Source organism: Coprinopsis cinerea (assembly GCF_000182895.1).
Source record: "Coprinopsis cinerea okayama7#130 chromosome 7 map unlocalized cont3.7, whole genome shotgun sequence".
Lineage (NCBI taxonomy): Eukaryota > Fungi > Basidiomycota > Agaricomycetes > Agaricales > Psathyrellaceae > Coprinopsis > Coprinopsis cinerea.
In genome coordinates this window covers 684,141-703,246 of record NW_003307538.1, presented here as the reverse complement: position 1 = coordinate 703,246, position 19,106 = coordinate 684,141, and the positions used below count along the sequence as shown (strand labels likewise).

The following is a 19,106-nucleotide window of genomic DNA, read 5'->3' as shown; positions in this document are numbered from 1 at the left end:
GCCCGAGTCTAAGGCGACGAGTACGGCTATTGATATCACAGACACACACGCACACGCACGCCCAACCACATCCTCACAGCATCGCTCATAAGGAAAGAGAGCGGTCAACTCTAGACAGTTCGAGGCCTCTTGGTGAGTTATTCCGAAGTTGATAACGTTGATGCCGAAGGGAGGGGCCAGAACACGCGCATCGGAATCCGGAACCTAGGCCTCGGACGCAACAGCCTCACAGTGCCTTTTTGCTTGCTCAGCGGCCCAATTGTTGCGGGCTTCCCTTCTCAGGTTTACACACACCCATATACTCTTTCCCTTTCTCCCTTTCGCACCGCGTTTGTGTCACCATTTGCTTACTCCCCAAATTCTGGGTCTTATTACAGTTCAAGACTATCCCAGACGACCGCTTTATTGTACGCGCTGTGGCGGTGAAGACATCGGCGAATTCGGCGCGGAACGATCGAGGTGCCTATTTGTGATCGACCCGACGACCCCAGACTTTAGGGTACGACGAGGACCCAAGAAGACGACGACGCGCGAGGGAAAGGGCGAATAATTTCTTTTGCTTGCCCCATTGACCGGCTATATATACCTGGATTTGGTGTTCCAGGCCTCTCCTTCCGCCCATTCCATCCGCCGGTCTCTGCATTCTTAACACCAAAACAGTCCAGAGGGACAATTCGACTACCGACCTACCGACAGGCCTACAGTAGTCTACGTTCAATCTAGACAAGGCCGAGGGGTGGTGGTAGACGGTTCGGGATTGGGTGAGTGCCAATCCATCATCATTCCATCCGCTACAAATTGCCTTGTTGTTTTGTTGCGTTTTTCGTTTCTGGTTCTGGTTCTGGGTTCTTGGGTCTGGATCGAGTAGGGGGGCAGGCAGGTTACGGTTACCTATTTGCCATATCGGTGAACTCCACAACATGCCTCGTCCGCCTCTGCTCTGACCAGATATTCGTCCTCGTCTATCCCGTTTTCCCTTATTACGATCTCATTTCACGCAACACCCGGGACAGAATCTCCGGATTAACTGCATGGGAGAGAGTTTGCTGTGTTTCTGCATTCTTTGTTATTTCCGGAACGGTGTGAAGCCCCGCATAGACTCGCGAACTAGAACGGTCTATAGTCGATGTAGACCCGTTCCGGAAGTCTTGCGAGGGGCTTGATTCCCAGTTGTCGGCTGGGCCAGTCAAGTCATATCTGGTGATGTTCCAGTTCCGGGATACACGATGTTCTTTTTTGGTCTATCGTGCGGCGAGGCTGGGGTGTTTGCCGGCGATGAGATCGTTTGCGGATGGATGGATGGGGCTGGAAGTGTACCATCGAGGCGGGGCGAATTTGTCTCAATCAAGGAGATTCGGTTTTCTTTCTTTCTTTCCTTCTTTTCTTCTTTCATTTCATTTCAACATCCTCGCTGCGCATCGATAAACGACCCCTTCACGCCTTTGAAACGCTGTGTTATTAAACTCGTTCACGAAGCGACTACTTGGCTCTTTTCTTCTTCTCCCCCACTTCTTCCCTGTACCGGAAAAGAAACCAATTTGTTAACCGTTTAACCCCCCAGTATCGTTCAAGTCGATGCCCGTCTCGATAACATCTACACCCAAACCAAATACATCTTCGCCTTCGGCGTCGACATCGACATCGAGCAAATCGACGAGTGCGTTATCGCCGCCAACGAGGAAGCGACCTACGCCTACGGATCACATTTTCAACTATACGTATACCTACGGGTACAACTTTGGGTATATCTCCAACGGGCTTGCGTTGCTTGAGGATCGGAGGAGTTTGTTGGAGGAGGCACTGAAGAAGGGAACCGGTGCATCTGTGCTGCCTTTGACGACTACGACTGCGCCTTTGGAGGCTACTACGGAGAGGACGACATCGACGACGACATCGACGACGAGTAGGAAAGAAAGTTCGACTTCTTCGACGACGCTTTCGCTCACGTTTTCGGCTGCGAGTCCTGTCACTTCTTCTGCGCATCCGTTTAGTCCGTATTATCGGACGTATATCGAGCTTGTTTCTTCGGGGGCTTTGAACGACGGGAGTAAAAAGGCGCGCGCGTCGACATCGGTATCGCCCACCAACACGAACGCCAACAACAAGACGAAGCAACAGGTCGTCGTACCGCTGAGTCTTGCGAATCTCAATTCTTTGGAGAAGAAGAAGAGGAAACGGGAAATTGAATCGCCTGATATGAAGGACCTTATTGATCGAGAGAGGGAGGTGGAAGCGGAGATGGATTATTTTTCACTGCCTACTAGGTCTAGTACGACCGCGAAACGGGCACGAATGGATATCGATACGCCGGTGGTTGCGGTTACCTCGCCTACAGCACCACCATCGACTACGGAGACGACTTTGACAGCGGGGACGACGAGTTCGCAGACGCCGTTCCTCCTACCCGGACTCGACCCCTCCTCGACTTCGGGATCTACGTCGTCGACTCTTTCGAATCCTTCCTCTGTTCTGTGTACGCCGGGGAGCACGATTGGGAGCGGGATGGTCTCGCGCACGATTTCGCTTTCGCCATTTGCGGACCCGGATGAACGTAATATTTCGCTTACCTTTCCGCGGAGGACGCCTTCGCCTTGTGGGTCGGAGGGTGGTGCTGCGCAGTTTGCGTATGGTGGGATGGGGTCGCCTTCTGCTATAGGGATGGTGGGATCGGTGGGGAGGGGGTCGCCGTCGCCGTCGTCTTCGTCGTTGGCTGGGATTGGAGGTGTGGGTGTTGGTGGTGCTGGGATGAGTGTGGATTATTTTGATAGGCCGAGGACGCCGGGTGTGTTTACTAGTTCTGGGGGGATTGGGCAGGGGAGTGGGAGGTGTAAGAGTCGGAGTCGAGGTGTTGGTGGTGCTAGTGCTGGTAGTGGAGGTGGAGGTGGGGTGGTGCATAAGAGGGAAGGGAGTGCGGGAGTTGGTGTTGGTGTTGGGAGTTTGAATCCGAATCCGAGACCGAGAGGGTTGTGGAGGGCAAGAGGGACTGGGCCTGCACCGCCCGGTGGTACTGTGAATGTGGATGTGAAGGGGAAGGGTAAAGCTAGTGGTGAGTTTTCATGTTCCTCTCATACTCTTTCTTTTGGCGTTTTTTCTGCGTTTTTTTCTGGATTTTTTTGTTGGATTTTCTGTGTGGAGCACGCGCGGAGCTGTTGCCTGTTTTTAATGATCTTCGCTGTTGATTTGATTTGATTGCCTCGGGGGTGGGTGGTCATTCACTTCACGACGGGAAGGAAGCTCGCGTGGAGATGGGACCATTGTTCGGTTTGCAAAGTGAAGTGGGATCTGGGCTCTTGTTCGTTTTTGAATTGGGTGAAGCAGCAACGTTTTGGGGTTACTTCCGCCTTCCCCTTGTTTTGCGATTGTTTGGGTTTAAAGAGTGGGGGTTGACCTGCTCGTTCCCTTCCTTGTTTCTTTCCCTTCTCCACACCTTGCTTCGCTTCTCGAATCTCCACCCCCTTTTCCTTGCTGGGGTAAAAGTCTATCGCAACATTCCCACCCTTCCATTTCGAATTCTATTTTTGCACGCCATCGATAACGAAGAAAAAAGGCTAACTTTTTGGGGGTTGTATAGCTACTACGACTACGTCTAGGTCTCTGACGCCTTCGATATCGACCAAAACGACGAGTACGTCGACGCCGACTGCGCTGGAGAAGACTGTGACGACGACGACGAGGCGCGGTAGGGGTGATCGTGAAGGAGGTGGACACGAGTCGTGTTCGAGTTCTGAATCTGATATGAGCGAGTGTGATTATAAGAATTTGAAGCGGCGGAGGGTGCGGCGAGGGCGGAGTCGGGGCCGGGGAGGAGGGGAGGATGTGTACAGCGAGAGTGGGAGTGAGTCGGGGTGGTCGAGTTGTAGTAGCGCCGGGGAGAGTGATGTGGACTGCGGTGATGACGGGATGTACCGGACCCGGCGAGCGGAGGGTCAAAACGAGCGAAAGAGACAGCGGCGGGGAGTTGAGAGGAGGAGGATGGTGGTGGGCGGGGGCAGTGAGGATCAACTGTTGTCGCATCATGGACGACGTCATCAGGATCACGCCGAGTCCGCTGACCAACCGCAACGTCAAGCACAACAAATGCAAAGTCGGACTACTTTGCTCTCTTCTGTTGCTTCGCTCAAGCAAGCGACGACAACCGTCGACGCCATGTCGTCTATCGCTGCTGACACCGCCCCCGATTCTTCGGCACAATCCGATACCGCCACCCTTGCCGCCCTGGCATCGTCTACCAAGGCGATCCCGGTGCTCGACGATCTTTCGGATGCGCGCAAGTATTTTACGAGGTCCAAGGTGATGGATACCACTTCGTTGGCCCGCACCAGGTTTAGTGATTCGCCGCAACCCGTGGGCTCGGTTGCGTATGAAGATTGGGAAGACCTCAAGGAAGTTTGGGCACGCTGTCTCGAGGTTGTCGATGGTGCGTCTCTACCTCTTTGAAATTTGTTATCGCAGAGGGGGCTAATGAAATTGATAGTCGAAGATCCTTCGGAAACGCTTCCCCTGCTTCGTGGGATAATTCATGAATGCAGTCGGTTCCTGCAGGTGTACGACGACCCTTCGGTGTTGTTCCTGGCTCCTCACGCTGTCGCACAGAATGGGACACCCGAGTGCGTCATTTTTTGATTTTATTTCTCCGAATTTTTGTTTCTGATTGGTGACAATGTAGCAAAAGCACGGACCCGCTGTTTGGCACGACCAAGGTGGACGCTGGTGTTGGCCCGTCTGAGCCATCTCCGAATGCAGCCCCGACAATCCGCGCTTCAACGTCATCGACGTCGGCGACGCATCATCACTCGAAAGACCTCCCAACTGCATTCCACTCACTCCTTGGCACCGCGCTTTTCTTCTTTGGCAATATCATCGATGCCAACCCGCATTTGGCCCTCGAAGGAGAACCCCGCACGCAAGCCTTTTATCACCTTTATGCCCTCGATGTCTTTGAAATGGCGGAGCGTTTACCAGCCCGCACTGGGTCTGGTGGTATCTATACCGGCTATCAGGAGGATAACGACTTTACCGGCACCTACTCGTTTACCTCGGATATCATCGCCCAAGCGCAAGCTGCCGCTGCTGCTCACAATGACTGCTGTGGGCTTGGAGCCAAGGAGGATTGGAGGATGGCGATCACTTGGGGCCGGACGTTGGTCAGTTTGGCGGAAGAGTTGTTGGAGCGGGAGAAATTGGTTGAGGAGCTGTTTAAGCCGGAGGAAGTCAAGATGGCGCAACGACCACCAGAAGATCAGGAGAGTTACTTTGCGTATGCCAGTTATGGACGACCGCCACCGCCGCCGCCTAAAGCACCCAACCCTGCTTCGTTCCTTGCTGAAGATTTTATCATGAACAGCGGTATGCTTGGGGATGGATATTTCGGAGGTACGGGTGGTAGAGCGATGGGATTCAATGTGGATGGCATGGGAGGTCTGCGGGTGAATGGAAGTAGCTTCATGCGGGGTGTCAACCAGCCAGTCAGCTTGCCCAGCGCCATCTTCCCACTTGACGAAGCTATTCCTCGAATGAACTGTTCGAGCATGCCATCGGCGACACCAGGTGTTTCTTCACCTTTTGCGTCCCGTTCGTTAGGTGGTGTTAACTCCTCGATGTCTCCAGGTACGAGCTCCAGTAGTCCTGGCTCATCTACACTTTCTACCGTGTCCGGCCGCCGATCGCGCCAGTCGCCCTACCTGCCACAGACTCCTCTCGACGATCCGAGGAAGCACTGGAAGAAGGACAGTCCGTTCATGGTTATTAGGAGTCGGATGGCGCCTGTGACGAGGAGGATGACTCTTGGTGGTGGTGATGTCAACGGCATGCCTGCCACACCCGAGCTCGCCAAGTACGGCATCGACGCATACGACCATTCCTCGGCGGCTTCTGGTTTTACGCTTTCGTGGTGGAACGACGATGAAGACGAGGGTAATGGGCGGTATCCTGTCGACAGCAAGAAGCGCCGCGATGATGCAAAGAAGAAGGAGAGGAAGAGGCAGGGTGCGACTGTGGATGAGATTATGACGATGGCTGTTGATCAGTTCTCGAGGGGTGTTTTGCATATGCCTCGGACTGGCAGTTCGGGTCTTACGGGGCAGCACTCGAATGGTGCGGAGGGTGGAAGCAGGCGACATCGACATAAACACCATGGCCATAAGCACCGTCATCATCATGGACACCACCACCGACATCATCGACATGGCAAGCACGCTGAACCGTTGCCGCATCCTTTGGACGGTGGTGATCAGCTCCCGCAGGGCTTTTCGAGGGCGTCGCATCTCCTGACGATTGCGATCGAGGTTTTGATGTTGGCTGAGAAGCTTCCGTGTGCCGAGTCGAGGTACCGCTGGGCGTCCTATGCCGATAATGTCTTTGCGCAGATGAGGTTGGAGGAGAGCCCCGGTACGAATATCGTCATGCTCAACGGGGAGAGGATGGATGTGGATGGGGAGCCTCGATCCCATCCGGGTTCGAGGAGTGGTAGTCGGACTCGGCGGGCGCATAAGAGCAAGTCGAGGGCGAGGAAAGACCATGGCGATGGTCCGTCGTCGCTTTCGTTCCCTCTTCATCCTTTGGCGGTGCACGATGTCAGCACGAACCCTGGGTTGTTCCTGGATAGCAACAATAACGATGTGATACTGAAGGCCAGGGGGAGGTGTGCGTTGATTATTGGGAGTGCGGTTGCGGAGGAGAGGATTGAGACGTTTTTGGAGGAGTTTGATGAGCAGGAGGATGGGGATGAGGACGGGGATGGGACGCCGACGAATTCTGATGAACGCCAGCATCGAGAGTCGAAGGAGGAGAGGCTTCAAAAGTTGTTGAAGAGTGAGGATGCGGAGGAGGCGAGGGGGCGGTTGAGGGAGGCTGTTGAGCTTTTGGAGAAGGCGAGGGGGATTTGGAGGGAGGGTGTGGAAGTGCGGCGGAGGGAGAGGGAGAGGGTTAAGAGTGATGTGGAGAGGGAGAGGAGGGCGAGGGAGGTGCGGAATGTTAATGGGAAGGTTCCTAATGCCGATACGACTACTGTCACCACGAGCCCGAAGCTTGGTGAAGAGGAGAGGAAGAAGGTGGTGGTGAAGGGGAAGGGGAGGGCGAATGGTGTTTCGAGTCCTGACCGTGCTCCGCCGAAGAGGAGGGGTATTGCTGCGCTTGCTGCTGAGAATAAGAAGAAGCGGAAGGAGAAGGAGCGGGAGCGGGATGCGATGATGGTTGTTGTTGACGAGTCGCATGATCAGATGGATGTGGACGTTGAGATGGGGGATGTTTCGTTCGAGTCTCAGTCTCAACCCCAACCACACCAATCGACGCCTTCCCTGAGTCCACCTGTTACGTCTATCAACTCCAACTCGACCACCTCGTCGCAGGACGTGGAGGTTCTTTCGAAAGAGGAAGAGTCGGCTCTGAAGGCGTGCGAGATGAGTATGGAAGAGGAGGATCAGAGGCTTTTGGCGTCGTTTGCTGCTGAGGAGGAGGAGGAAGAGGAGGAGGAGAGGGAGTATGCCAAGTTGATTGCGGAGGCGCTTGTTACGCTTGCTAATATTTTGGTTGTGGAGGATGGTGTGGGGGTGGGTGGGGATGCGGGTGATGCACATGCACGTGGTCATGGGATGAGTGAAGCGGAGATGGAGAGGGAAGAGTTGTATAGGAAGGCGAAGGAAGAGATGAGGAGGGGTGGGGTTGTGGAGGTTGAGGGTATGATTTAGGGTTCTTTTGGTTTTGGGTTTTGGATTTTTGGGATACCCGGCCCCCGCCCCCACCTCTCGCTTTTGGAGGAGTTTTGTTGTTTCACGCCTCCTTTGATGTTTTGCTTTTCGCTTGACTTTCTTTGGGTTGCCTGCTCCGAGTTGGCGCTTGTAGCATTTTATTTTATTGATCCTTTCGCTTCTTTTCATGTTGTTTTTCAATGGATGGACTAGTACTATAACCCGTACGCGCATGCATACAATCTTAGTTTTTTTTTTCTCTCTCTCTTCTTTCAGCACGCATATCAGACACACATCTCTGTACTAAGTAGTTCGTTCTGTATTCAGTAGTTCACAGGTGGCGTTCAGTGTCATATAGACAAATAATACCTCTCATCTCATTGATCTCGTTTGTGTACTGTTGTTCATGTTGTAGTATCGTTGGTCTAATTTACCAGTCTGGTTTGTGTGGTTCCGTTGAGGGATATGGTATCGTTAGGGGTGTGTGGATGTATTGAGCGGTGTAGGATGAGAACCCGAGTCGGAGGGTCCCTGATTAGTCGCTAAATCCCTATCTTGGCGGTTTCGCCAAGGATTGTTCTCCTTTCCCGTAGGATACATCCATGGTTTCATCCTGGAGTATGGTAGATATCAAGTGGCACTATCCAATCATCTGGATAATCTGCGCTTTTCCGCATGTCGAGAACAGCAGAAACTCTAAGCAAGCGCGAGGGAATCCATGCCCTTGTATTGACTGTCGTGGACCATTTTGACTCCCACTCCTGCGTTGTTGAAGTGGATGGCGGTACCTCCAGGTCTTCTGGCTGTAGTGGATACCCACGGGCGAGAACTTCATTCCCTGTCCTGAGCTGAAGCTTGATCTCAAGCTTGTTTGGGGACGCGATGGGTCCAGCCGATTGGAAAAGCCAGTCTAGGATTCTTTCCCGTTCTTCAAAGTGTGCTGCGATTACGAGGACTTTCAATCTCTTGAACAGAGAAAGGTTTAGAGGAGTAAAATCTTTCCACGACGCAGATTATCAGTTTCTCGTATAAAGTCTAAAGTGATGTGAATTACTGACCTTCGGGAGGACGCGAGGACGCAAGTTTGAACTTCCGGAAATATATCTCGATGTGAGTGAGGGTATGCGTGGAAAGATGCAAAAAGTCACAACAGTGAGGAGGAAACGACGTAGATCCGTCTATCCCTATGCGGCACCGTTCCAGCTTTGAACAATCAAAGCATCTACCCTGTATCATTTGCAACCAAGTGGGGGTAGCAGGGATCGACGCGGAAAGATCCAACAGCGTCAGTGCAGGGAGTCGACTGGCTGGTAGTGCTTCGACGACAATGTCGGATCGCGGAGAACAGCGAATGTCGTGGCTGCTATCGAAGCGGAAATACTTGAGACTCTTGCAGAGTCTTAGCTTCCTCGAAGCAAACATCCGCGCGTCGATACTGAGCCCTTCAAGGCCCTCCGACTCCAATAATTTGGTGAGTGACTTCGCGGTATCCGGTGCAATCTCTACCCAGCGGATCGGGATGTCCAGAACGAGCCATTTGAGGTCGGGGTAGTTCTGTTCCAGGACCTTCGACCAGGTGTAGCTCCGTTGGAGCTGGCTTGGTGCAAATGCCCTCCATCCCATGTCTTTCAGGGCCTCCGTCTCCGCCTTTGATGCGCTGATGACGAGGTTTTCGACATATCTGGCGAGGTGAGGGGAGTGTCTGAGGAGGGCCGCAAACGCCTCCATTGTTGAGCGCTGTTTGGCGAGGTACACTCTTGGTTCTGGCGTGATGCGGATCGTTTCGAAGATGAACGGGCGCGTGTATTCGCAGAGGGCGCGGCATGTGAGGGAGATTGCTTTGAGAACTGGGGGGATCGATGAGGACTTGGGGTCTTGAAGTCCCCAAGGCTGAGGACCGTCTAGAGCGAGGCTTGGGCGATAGTCGCTAATTATGAGATCGAGAATGTGGAAGATAATTTCTCGGGGCAAGCGCCAGTCGTCCTCCGGCATCGATGGTCTCCGCTGGGCACATGGCAAGAGAACAGAGAGGGAAAAACGCTTTTCCCATGAGCGATTCAGAATAGAGCGGGACATGAACAACTGCTGGAGCCAACGAATTTTGAAACCTCTCGTTGTAGATCCCAGGTGACCTGAGATGTGTCATGTTTGTGGGTGCATGTCAACAGCAGAAAGATATACACGTACCATCCACACAGCTGACACCTACAGCGCTCCCGACGTTTCTTGGAGAGTGGGCGGAAGAGAATTGGAAGCTTCTCTGTCGCATTTGTTGGGTTGTATGTTAAATTGAAATCTGCTTTATTGCAGCATACTATGTCTGGGCGCTTATTGAGATCCGACACGGTATACCGTTATGGCCAGGACGTCGCAACTTTTGGGTTCGACAAAAAGCCTTGGCAGAGTCGCATGCACAAGTAATAAATGTATTGGCTTCCTTCGTAAAGCAGAAGATTAAGGTTACCCGGGAGGAAGGCGACCAAGTCGAATTACCTCTTCCGTGCTCACCCAACCCCGCCCATATATGGTTAGCGCCCTGAAGCCAGGATAGTCACTCTCGGCCCTACCCAGCAGTCCAGACCACACGTCCCGATAGAATCTCTCCAATGCATCCTGTCCCTCGAGTGTGTTATCCTCCCCAACATCCTTCCCAGTGGCCCGTAGGCACAGCTTTATCTTTGGCGGTTCGCTCGGAGAGGTGGCAGGAATTGTTCCAGCTGAACAGGAAAGCCAGTGGCAGACCGAATGGAGCTCTTCGGTAGGATTTTCTACCGTGATACTGAGAACCTCGAGGGCGGGGAGGGTGGCGAGATTGAGCGGCACTTGCACTGAGTGTCAGAGTAATGGGCATGTCAATCGTACTTGCGTGTCGAAGTAATGAATCCGACTACTCACGGGAAGGTAATCGAGGCTGATCCTTCGGCTTTCGGAATATTAAATCCAAGGTGGTTAATCTGGGGGCGTGTTCAAGGAACTTCGCATGAATAGATGAAAACGACGACATAAAGTCGATGGGGAGTCGAATGTGGTTGCACTCCGTCAGATTGAGTGGAGATGATTCCGAGATCATTCCTTCCAACGCATCTCCCGACACATAGCCACCAAAAAGGTACAGGCCTTTTAGCTCGAGTCGGAACCCTGGGCTCTCTTCACCTGTGGGTACCGGTCTGGGGAAGGGATGGTGTCGGAGGTGCGTCGTAAGCATGAGCTGCTGAATATTGCAGCAGAGCCTCAATCGCTCTAGAGGGAAGTCGCTCAAGTCAAGCTTGAGTCTGCTCAAAGTCGAGGTTCTTAGCAGCTTCATAATGCCTTCTTGTACCTCCGCGAGTAGCGCTGGCCACGGAGCCACGACCTGGATGTTCAATTGCTCCAAGCAAGGGTAATCCTGTTGGACGGCCTTCAAGAATGCTTTCCGCGCTGCTTCCAGCGAGTACCGTCGCGTGAGTCGGTTCCACTTGCGTCTGCTCGATGACCATGATTGCAAGGGCTCGATCGAGTCCCTGCTGCCAATGCTTATAACCAGGCTATTGACGCGACGGGCTACTCCATGCGAGTGGTCCAACAACTTTGCCCAACGCTTGGTGGTGAAAGCAAATTGATCGCTCCCTGGACGCTCTCGGTCGCGGACGGTGATTTCGGCGAAAATGATTGGATGGCAGTAGTCGGATAACGATCGGCATGTTAAGGCAAGGTTTCTGAGAACCAGCGTGCATGGAAAGTCGGTATACTGTTCCGCAGACCCACGAGGCCTGCGTCGCCGCTCATCTGCAATGTGGTCGATGATCTTGAACACGATCTCGCGCGGAAGCGACCACCCATCGTGCGTCGCGTGTATGGTGCTCATGGGAATGGGGGAGGACAGGCAAATGGCGCGCTGAGGTGGGCCTGGCGATCTCGACGGTTAAAGGAGGGCGACCCCGCAGGCAGGCAATGTGTGTTTGAATGGATGATTTGTTTGCTCGGGGTCCAGGTCCGGGTTCGGAGTCAGAGGCTATGCTTTTGGGCGCTTAATACAAGGGTGTCACATTACGTCGAGGTGTGTAACACACATCTGTATTACTATTCAAAGGAACCTATCTTCGATCAAGTATTACGCGGCCGGCCACGAGGTTACGAATATCATAGGTTAATGACAAGGGCATACTGCAGGGTTGCATTCGTACTCGTCATTTTTGTCCACAACATGGCCAGGGGTCAGCATCCCAAGAGGGATCAATTTCGAGCCTCTCGTAATGCTAGGATCAAGTTCACCGAATCCTGTAATGCACGGGATAGCTGAAAGATGGGGCCAAAGATCCAGTTCCTCCGAGAGAGAATGCCAAGTAAGTCTGTGCCAGGCGTTCGTGTGACGTGTCTGTTCCATGCACCCTCGTGAGCGTTGGCGTCGGGGACCACAACACAATGCGGACTTTCCACAGCGAGATGAACGATTTCCGACAGAGTCGGATAACCACTGTAGCACCAAACCGAGCTCATTGCTTTCCGCTCGGACTTCGAGAAACTCGATTGCTGGCAAGATTTCAAGCTCAAGGCGGACTGTATCATCTCCTTTAACATCGATTGGGAGAAGGGGCGTTTAAGATAGCCTCGCCTGCGTTTTTCCATGTGCGTGGCGAGCGGTATACAGACGTCAGAGTAGTTGAGGACACTGTCATGAAAAGGTTGTGTGCTTGAGAGAAGGAATCGATGGCGCCCAAACGAAGGCCACGAAGGCGACTGGTGTCTATCACCGAAGCTTTGGCTACCAGAGCCAACAGAATGATGTCCATTTCGAAGCTGTTGACGAACTTGAGGATCTCGATCTTTGGTGCTCGTGTCTTTCTGCGACGCGGAGCAGGGAGGGTGGATATTGTGGGTGATGGGTCGGAAAGGAATGTGAGGGTAGATACAGTGCTCGAGCAGTAGCCGAGAACGTTAAGCGGCATCCCTGGTATTTGAAGCTCGACCTTGGTGAGGGTTTCAGTTTGCAAAAGGCGAAGGAAGCTCCGCTGGACTATCTCGGGCATGGTCGTCCAACGGGTCGCAGAAAAGCAAATTGATTGAAGCTGAGGGTAGTGCTGGAATAGGATGTAGGAGAGATCGGCGAAACTGGTTGATAACCCTTCCAAAGAGTTGGGCTTGCGCCTCTTGAAGGGTGGCCCCAATGGTGGTTACAGAAAGCCTGCGAACATGGTCGAGAATGTCTGGTGATTGTTGGAGGAGATCGGCAAACCGATCTGGCGTTGGTAAAGGGAAGTAGAGCTCGAGCTTGGGGAGGCGCAGTCTTATTTCATTCGGGACTTCGGCGATGCTGATAGAACGAAGGAGTAGTGGTCAACAATAGGCGTGAAGTGCACGACAAGTCAGAGAGAGATTCTTGAGGGTGTCGATGGGGCAGTCGGGGATGACGTGGTTGTCGATGATCCTATATAGAAGGTCTCGGGGGAGATTGAGGGACCATTTATCAGCCCTTCGAGGAGAACTCCTCTGTCGTGGGACGAGAGGGCCGTGTGTGGACTGGGATCTGAAGTGGATTTTAGACGAGTGGATTTTATAAAGGAAGTGGGGAAGCATGGTGAATGGAACAACAGGCTAGAGGGAATTCATGCCTTTATAACTGGGACTCTCCGATTTTTCGTGACAAAGTCGTTCAATACTTTTGCACTTTAGCGCGATTCATGTAGAAACGATAAGTAAGCGCTCGTAGTCGCGCAGAGCGCATGGAAACCAAGACGACCACTAAGCGGTTGCCAAATGTTGCCAAACCAGAGCTCCGCCCTCGCTCTGGAGGCGAGTAATTTGTGAGTAATTGAAGCCAATAACAAGCCGACTGGTAGTGTTGCTGCAAGAAAGATGATTGGATAGAGGGGCAGAGGGCTGTCTACCCCGAGACCGTCGTGCAGCATATAGGCTCTTGTTACAGTGGTACCAGCCTCGTCGTCGTTGTCTGATACGGAGACGAAAGCTGGCAAAGGGTGCGCCCAAGTCTCCCAACCATTGGTGGCGATGGTAACCCGCACAGCCTGACTGACTTGCTGAATGGTACAGTGTCATAGAAGCGTACGGCATCGAGTTTCTATCGAGTATTTCGTCGGGGCTTGGAGAACAGTCGGTTGGCTTGAGTCACGCTGGAACATTCATAAACCTCCTGAACGAGGTTGCGGCCGACAGCCTGAGGTTCTCCCAAAGTGGATTGCAGATCTGACAAGCCCCCAGCGAAAGGGATTGAATTCAGAGTTAATTGGGCCCATCGAGTGGATCACGTTGGTAGATAGGAAAACGTCCTCGAAGCCTTTCTTCTATCTCCAGTTAGCGTTACGCCTTGAGCAAGGCGCCAGTCGGAGGGGGAGCATGCAGAGGGGCAATTCATCGCCAACACATCCAAAGGACCGGGAGATCGTTAGGTCTCTGCCTTCCGCCTTGGATTCGAGCCAGGAAATGTCGGTTGTCTTCGGAAGGCAGACTCCCATTCATGTGGTGTATAGCGACTAGAAGCCTAAGCAGGTACATACTCGTTCCAGCAGCTGGAATCCCGGCGGGTGGCTGCTTGCTGCGTGCCTCGCCTTCCAAGGATGTACTGCAACACGTCCTTCTCGTAGCCAGGCCCACAGGTGATCACTGACAGATCGAATTGTATTCTTAGTCCTAAGTATAGCCGCCCAGACAGGCTTTCTGTCCATAGATTCCACTTCAGCTGCCTTCGTCGATCGCCAAAGGCCGTTCTCGCAATCAACGAAGCGAAGCCAATCGAACTGTGCGGTTGCCAGAGCTTGGATCCGAGAGATAGTCAGGGTTAAGGGGATGGCTCAGTTCTAGTGCGATCTGAAAGCATTCATAACGAAAAAAAAGAAGCACAGTCGCTGAGAGGCTAGAGGAAGCCAGAAACAGTGGGCGTGTGAGACATTCAGCCAGGCGCATCAGGCGGGTGTAATTCGGCAATCAATCTGATTTTGGGGGACCGCCTCTATAAATCCCGGCGCTCTCTTCCTCCGACCACCATGGTCGCCTGCTCGCGTTCCGTTCTGAACTTCGACTACAATTGCTTTCCTCCACCTACACGAAACCAGACATACACCTGTCTAAATAGCCCTAAGAGGCTTTTTGCCTGAGGTTACCTGGTATACCGACGAATCAATGCCTCTTCGCCGTTATCTAGTTTTTGGGGACACGTGTTTCCATATCCCTAAAACTGAGATCGGTCCGGCACATGTCGAACTCGTGTTCGAGGTGAGGCAAATCCCATACCGGCGTCGATGCAGGCATCCAGTCGAACCATAGTTTCGGTTCCCTCAAATAGCTCACGCCCGGAAATCCGAGCCATTTCCATTTCCTTCCTTCCTTTATCCCCCTCTCGCCCAGCGAAAACCGACGGAACTTATATCTCGACAAACAAAGCACCCAGCAAGCGAACGACCCTCCTCGCCACTCGCCAACATTTCCCTGACCATCGAGGCGACTTCACCACACACCAGAGCCCTCCATCCTCAATTTCAAATCACGTTCCGGATTCAGAGCGTCGACAAGTGATCCGTTCATACTCCTCTGAAAGCAGCAACATGTTTCCCGTTGGAGACTTCAACTTCGTATTCTGCAGTTTAGCTACTGTAGCTGCAACTGTGGGGTACGCATTTACAAGGAAGCAAAACCCGATGTTAGCTTCGATCCCTATCGCGCTTCAACGATCACTGAAACGATCTCTTCTCCAGGACCCCCTCTGTCACACCGTCACCGGATCCAGTTTCATCGTCGTCTAGCTCTGGAAAGACACAAGAAACGAGTCCATCCCAGGAGGGAGCGGCGCGACCACAGACTGCGCGCAAAGAGTCTTTGAAACGCAAAGTGCCTCATGACGGTTTTGATGAGCCCACAGCAGTAAGTGTTTCGTCTTTCGCCCATTTGCATTTCTAATGTCGCCCCAGGACGATGGCTACCCACATGTGAGACGCCACAACGTTTGTTCAATCAGCTGGAACCCGATAACTAAACCAGGCCTCTCGTTCCAGAACCTCCGTCACATCTATCCCTACAAGCGGACCCGAACTCCCTCGAGCGAGCCTGAGCAGGAGGCCGATGATGTTGGTTAAGGCCGTTATCTCCACGAAACAGCACGCTAACTCGACCAAGAAGCCTGCAACCTCTCCCATTTTTGCCCTGGTGGAGACCAAGCCCGAAGAACCTGTGTCGATCGAGCAGGAGATGGAGAACGTGTGTTTGTTCAGTGCCACTCGTCTCACCGTATTCTCACCCGCTGGCCGTGTTTGAATCAGACTGTTGAGACGAAGAAGGTTGAGGAGACTGAGGAAGTCCCTCGTGTTGAGGAGCAAGCCTCACCGGCCATCAACAGTCCCAGGACCCCCTCACCCCCACCCAGTGTCACCTCCACCGCCGCCATCCCTGAAACCCCTGCCAGTGCAGCTGCACCCACATCCGTCATAGCAGGGCAGACGGAGCTGAAATCGACGACTAACTCCCCAGCGAGCCCCTTCCTCACTCGGCCTAACACCCCCGCCGGCGCATCTTTCTCCAGGTCTGCCGCTGTGCGTGAATTTTAATATCCTGCATCCTAGTTTCCGCTCTGTTGACATGACATCACACTTCTCAGTCGACCCCTTTCCAGTCATCCGGATTTGCGGCTTTTGCTGGGTCGGCTTCTCCTTTCGCGTCTGTCAAGAAGACCAGTCAAGCGTCCTTCCGCGCTTCCCTGTGGAACCTCGACAATGATGCCTCATCTTCTACCGATTCATCCGCCTCTAAAAACGGACTTGGTCTGGCTTTCGGAGAAACTGAATCTCAAGACGTGCAGAATTCTCAAACTTCTGGGTCACATGCCATCGTCGCGGCGACGCCATCCAAGTCTGTTAATTTGATGCCCTCCACTCGTGAGTCCCCTGTCGGCTCCGACCAGTTTCCCGATCTCACGTGTCATGCACAGTTACCACCGGTGAAGAAAACGAGGACGTCGAGCAGGAGATCAAGGGAGTGAAATTGTTTATCAAACGAGGCAACAAGCCCTTTGCTTCTGGGATGGTCGGACACCTTAAACTTCTTTCCGACAAGAAGACCCTCGCAGAACGCCTTCGTAAGTGGCCCACATCAACGCGCATTCTCTCGCTCACCATGCTGTTGTTAGTGTTCCGCCGCGAGCCCCTTTGGCAGGTATCGATGAATGTTCGTCTCAACGCCGCCACGCGTGTCGTGTACGATGCCGAGGAGAATGTCATCCGCCTCGCATTGAAGGAGCCAGTCTCTCCATCTACTCCCGCTATTCTTGAACCAGTCGTCTACGCGCTCAAGGTATGAATCTGCAGCAGCTTTCGGCAGTCAATAGGTAGCTCATTGCCAACGCGCAGCCTGGCCGAGCTTGCTCCAAGCAAGACTTCAAAGAATTCGCAGAGTCTTTGCTGAAGAACGCTCAGTTCAAGCAACCACCCCCCACGGTTTCTGTTGACTAAACGCATTTTCAGTATCACGACGTCAGTGAGCCGCTCCAATGAAGGCTCCGCGCTGCGAGCGCACGCTGAAGAGCAGCTGTTTAAAGCGACTGCTCGCCACGCTATGCTTTATGATCGATGGCGATCTACATATGTCAGAGTTTGAAGGGTTTGCGGCGGGCAGGTATATTTGCCCACACTGCCCCGGTTTCTAGGTTGCTAGACCGTAGAAGAGAAGGGTCGCAACCACGAATCAGATTACGAACATGCCCTCCACATGCTGGTTGTGTGCGGGCGCTCACGCTTCCTTACGACTTTATGATCTCTACTTTTTCACTGTATTTCTATGCAAGCTAGACTTTCTTGCAGCCTGTTGTATTACCACCTGACTTATGGTGTATTATACGGTCTTCAATATATTTCCCATCATCTCGACTATCATGTATGCGCGAGGCCTCTGTCCAATGAGCGCGTGCAACCTTCACCTTGGCAATGTCAATTGGGCCCGCGTACCTGGTGGTGTGCGGCATCAGTCCCAGGTTTGACAACACGCACTTTTCCTTCCTCCCAACTCATCCCCTCCCTCCCTCCCTCATCCTGGTCAAAGCCCACTGCTACGCTCTGTAGCACCTGCCACTCCTTCACCCACGTCGCTCCTTTGTATACCAACGGATTCCCTGTCTGGTCTATATCTCACGTAGGTGAACCTGTTTCTGTTCCATCGTGCTCATGGGCTGAACACTGTTACCAGTCTTTTATACCCTTTAATTCCCCAAAACCAACTAGTCGACATGTTCGCCAAACTCTCCGCTTTGACCTCCATCGTTCTCGCCGCGTCGACGCTCGTACGGGCTGACGTTGTGCCCAGTGAGCCAGGCCCAGGTGCAGTCTACACCGCTGGCGAAACTTGCACCGTGTCCTGGGATGGCGACAGGGAATCCGACACTCTCTGGAAGGACATGTCCATCCAGTTCATGACCGGTAGCAACTATGATATGGTCCACATCGATAGTGAGCAACGCATCATCGTTTAAATGGGTCAGCCCGCTGAATCTTGTCATCCACCTCTTTACATAGCCATCGCCTCCGACCTCGACGGAACTGTCTCTGGTCGCTTCAGCTGGCCATGCCCCGAGGTCTGTCGCGCGCTGGACGATTTTCACACCTCGAGTTCGAGCTAACGCAAAACCCCCCCTTGTTTTCCAGGTCGATCCCTATGCCACCATCTACTTCTACCAATTCACGAGCCCTCACACGTCCACGAAGACCTGGACTACGCGTTTCACCATCACGTCTCCTGACGGCGAAACCGTAGAGCCAGAGTTCCCGGAACAGCCAGGCACAGGTGATGCTATCCCTTGGGGCATTGGTAACCTCGTCGACCCCTCCGGTGCGCGCCCTCCCCCAGTCATTGGCTCAGACGACTCGGATTCGGAGGAGTCGGCTAGTGCTGGGGCTAGGCCCACCGCCAGTTCTAACGACTCGGACGACGATGATGCCGAGGACGACGACAACGACGATGACGACGCTGTCTCTACTCCTGCTGCTCGAGTGGTCGGCGCTGCCTCGGGCTCTGCCACTGGGCGACCGGCTATTCCTTCTGGATCTGCTCTTCCCGTCCGTGAAGAGTATGACGGTGCTGCTTCAGCTTCTGGTGCGAGTCTTGGACTTGTTGCCTTGGCGGTTTCTGCCATCTCTCTCCTCGTCGCTGCTTAAAACTGTTGGCGTGATGTTGCGTATGTGGCATTTGGGGGGATCGTTTTTCACGCGCATGACATGGTTACATGGTTATACCTGGTTTTTATTTACGACTTTTTAAGCTTTGGGATGGACTTTCTGGTACTGTAACGTTTTGAGTAATACCCTTTCTTGTTTTGGTAATTAGTGGGGATTTATTCCTTCGATGGAGGTGGTATACCGTGAAAACGGACTTATAGCAACTCGTGACGTTTCACTAGCATGATTGCATCTCGCATTTGCATACCGACTGTCTACATGGCTTTGTTCTTGC

At 53.1% G+C, this 19,106-nt stretch overlaps 7 protein-coding genes across 7 annotated transcripts; 4 read left to right on the top strand and 3 right to left on the bottom strand.

Moving 5' to 3' along the window:
* Positions 1-1,575: 1,575 nt before the first annotated feature.
* Positions 1,576-2,549, top strand: CC1G_04020 (hypothetical protein; the record flags this gene model as incomplete). The annotated part of the gene is made up of 2 exons (XM_001831077.1): positions 1,576-2,226; positions 2,271-2,549. The coding sequence occupies 2 exons, from the start codon at positions 1,576-1,578 to the stop codon at positions 2,547-2,549; spliced, it is 930 nt and encodes a 309-aa protein (XP_001831129.1).
* A 1,528-nt stretch (positions 2,550-4,077) lies between these two features.
* Positions 4,078-7,685, top strand: CC1G_04019 (hypothetical protein; the record flags this gene model as incomplete). The annotated part of the gene is made up of 3 exons (XM_001831076.2): positions 4,078-4,417; positions 4,475-4,607; positions 4,667-7,685. The coding sequence occupies 3 exons, from the start codon at positions 4,078-4,080 to the stop codon at positions 7,683-7,685; spliced, it is 3,492 nt and encodes a 1,163-aa protein (XP_001831128.2).
* Positions 7,686-8,293: 608 nt separating this feature from the next.
* Positions 8,294-9,677, bottom strand: CC1G_04018 (hypothetical protein; the record flags this gene model as incomplete). Its single annotated transcript, XM_001831075.2, has 2 exons — positions 8,294-8,682; positions 8,744-9,677. The coding sequence occupies 2 exons, from the start codon at positions 9,675-9,677 to the stop codon at positions 8,294-8,296; spliced, it is 1,323 nt and encodes a 440-aa protein (XP_001831127.2).
* A 468-nt stretch (positions 9,678-10,145) lies between these two features.
* Positions 10,146-11,529, bottom strand: CC1G_14788 (hypothetical protein; the record flags this gene model as incomplete). The annotated part of the gene is made up of 2 exons (XM_002910764.1): positions 10,146-10,513; positions 10,581-11,529. The coding sequence occupies 2 exons, from the start codon at positions 11,527-11,529 to the stop codon at positions 10,146-10,148; spliced, it is 1,317 nt and encodes a 438-aa protein (XP_002910810.1).
* Positions 11,530-12,235: 706 nt separating this feature from the next.
* Positions 12,236-12,691, bottom strand: CC1G_04017 (hypothetical protein; the record flags this gene model as incomplete). The annotated part of the gene is made up of 1 exon (XM_001831074.1): positions 12,236-12,691. One exon carries the CDS (start codon positions 12,689-12,691, stop codon positions 12,236-12,238), a length of 456 nt encoding a protein of 151 aa, XP_001831126.1.
* A 2,529-nt stretch (positions 12,692-15,220) lies between these two features.
* Positions 15,221-17,116, top strand: CC1G_04016 (hypothetical protein; the record flags this gene model as incomplete). The annotated part of the gene is made up of 10 exons (XM_001831073.2): positions 15,221-15,315; positions 15,371-15,536; positions 15,584-15,601; positions 15,668-15,739; positions 15,789-15,869; positions 15,932-16,201; positions 16,267-16,543; positions 16,597-16,743; positions 16,795-16,958; positions 17,015-17,116. 10 exons carry the CDS (start codon positions 15,221-15,223, stop codon positions 17,114-17,116), a joined length of 1,392 nt encoding a protein of 463 aa, XP_001831125.2.
* Positions 17,117-17,886: 770 nt separating this feature from the next.
* On the top strand, positions 17,887-18,811 carry CC1G_04015 (hypothetical protein; the record flags this gene model as incomplete). Its single annotated transcript, XM_001831072.1, has 3 exons — positions 17,887-18,106; positions 18,173-18,231; positions 18,302-18,811. The coding sequence occupies 3 exons, from the start codon at positions 17,887-17,889 to the stop codon at positions 18,809-18,811; spliced, it is 789 nt and encodes a 262-aa protein (XP_001831124.1).
* Between the last annotated feature and the right edge of the window lie 295 nt (positions 18,812-19,106).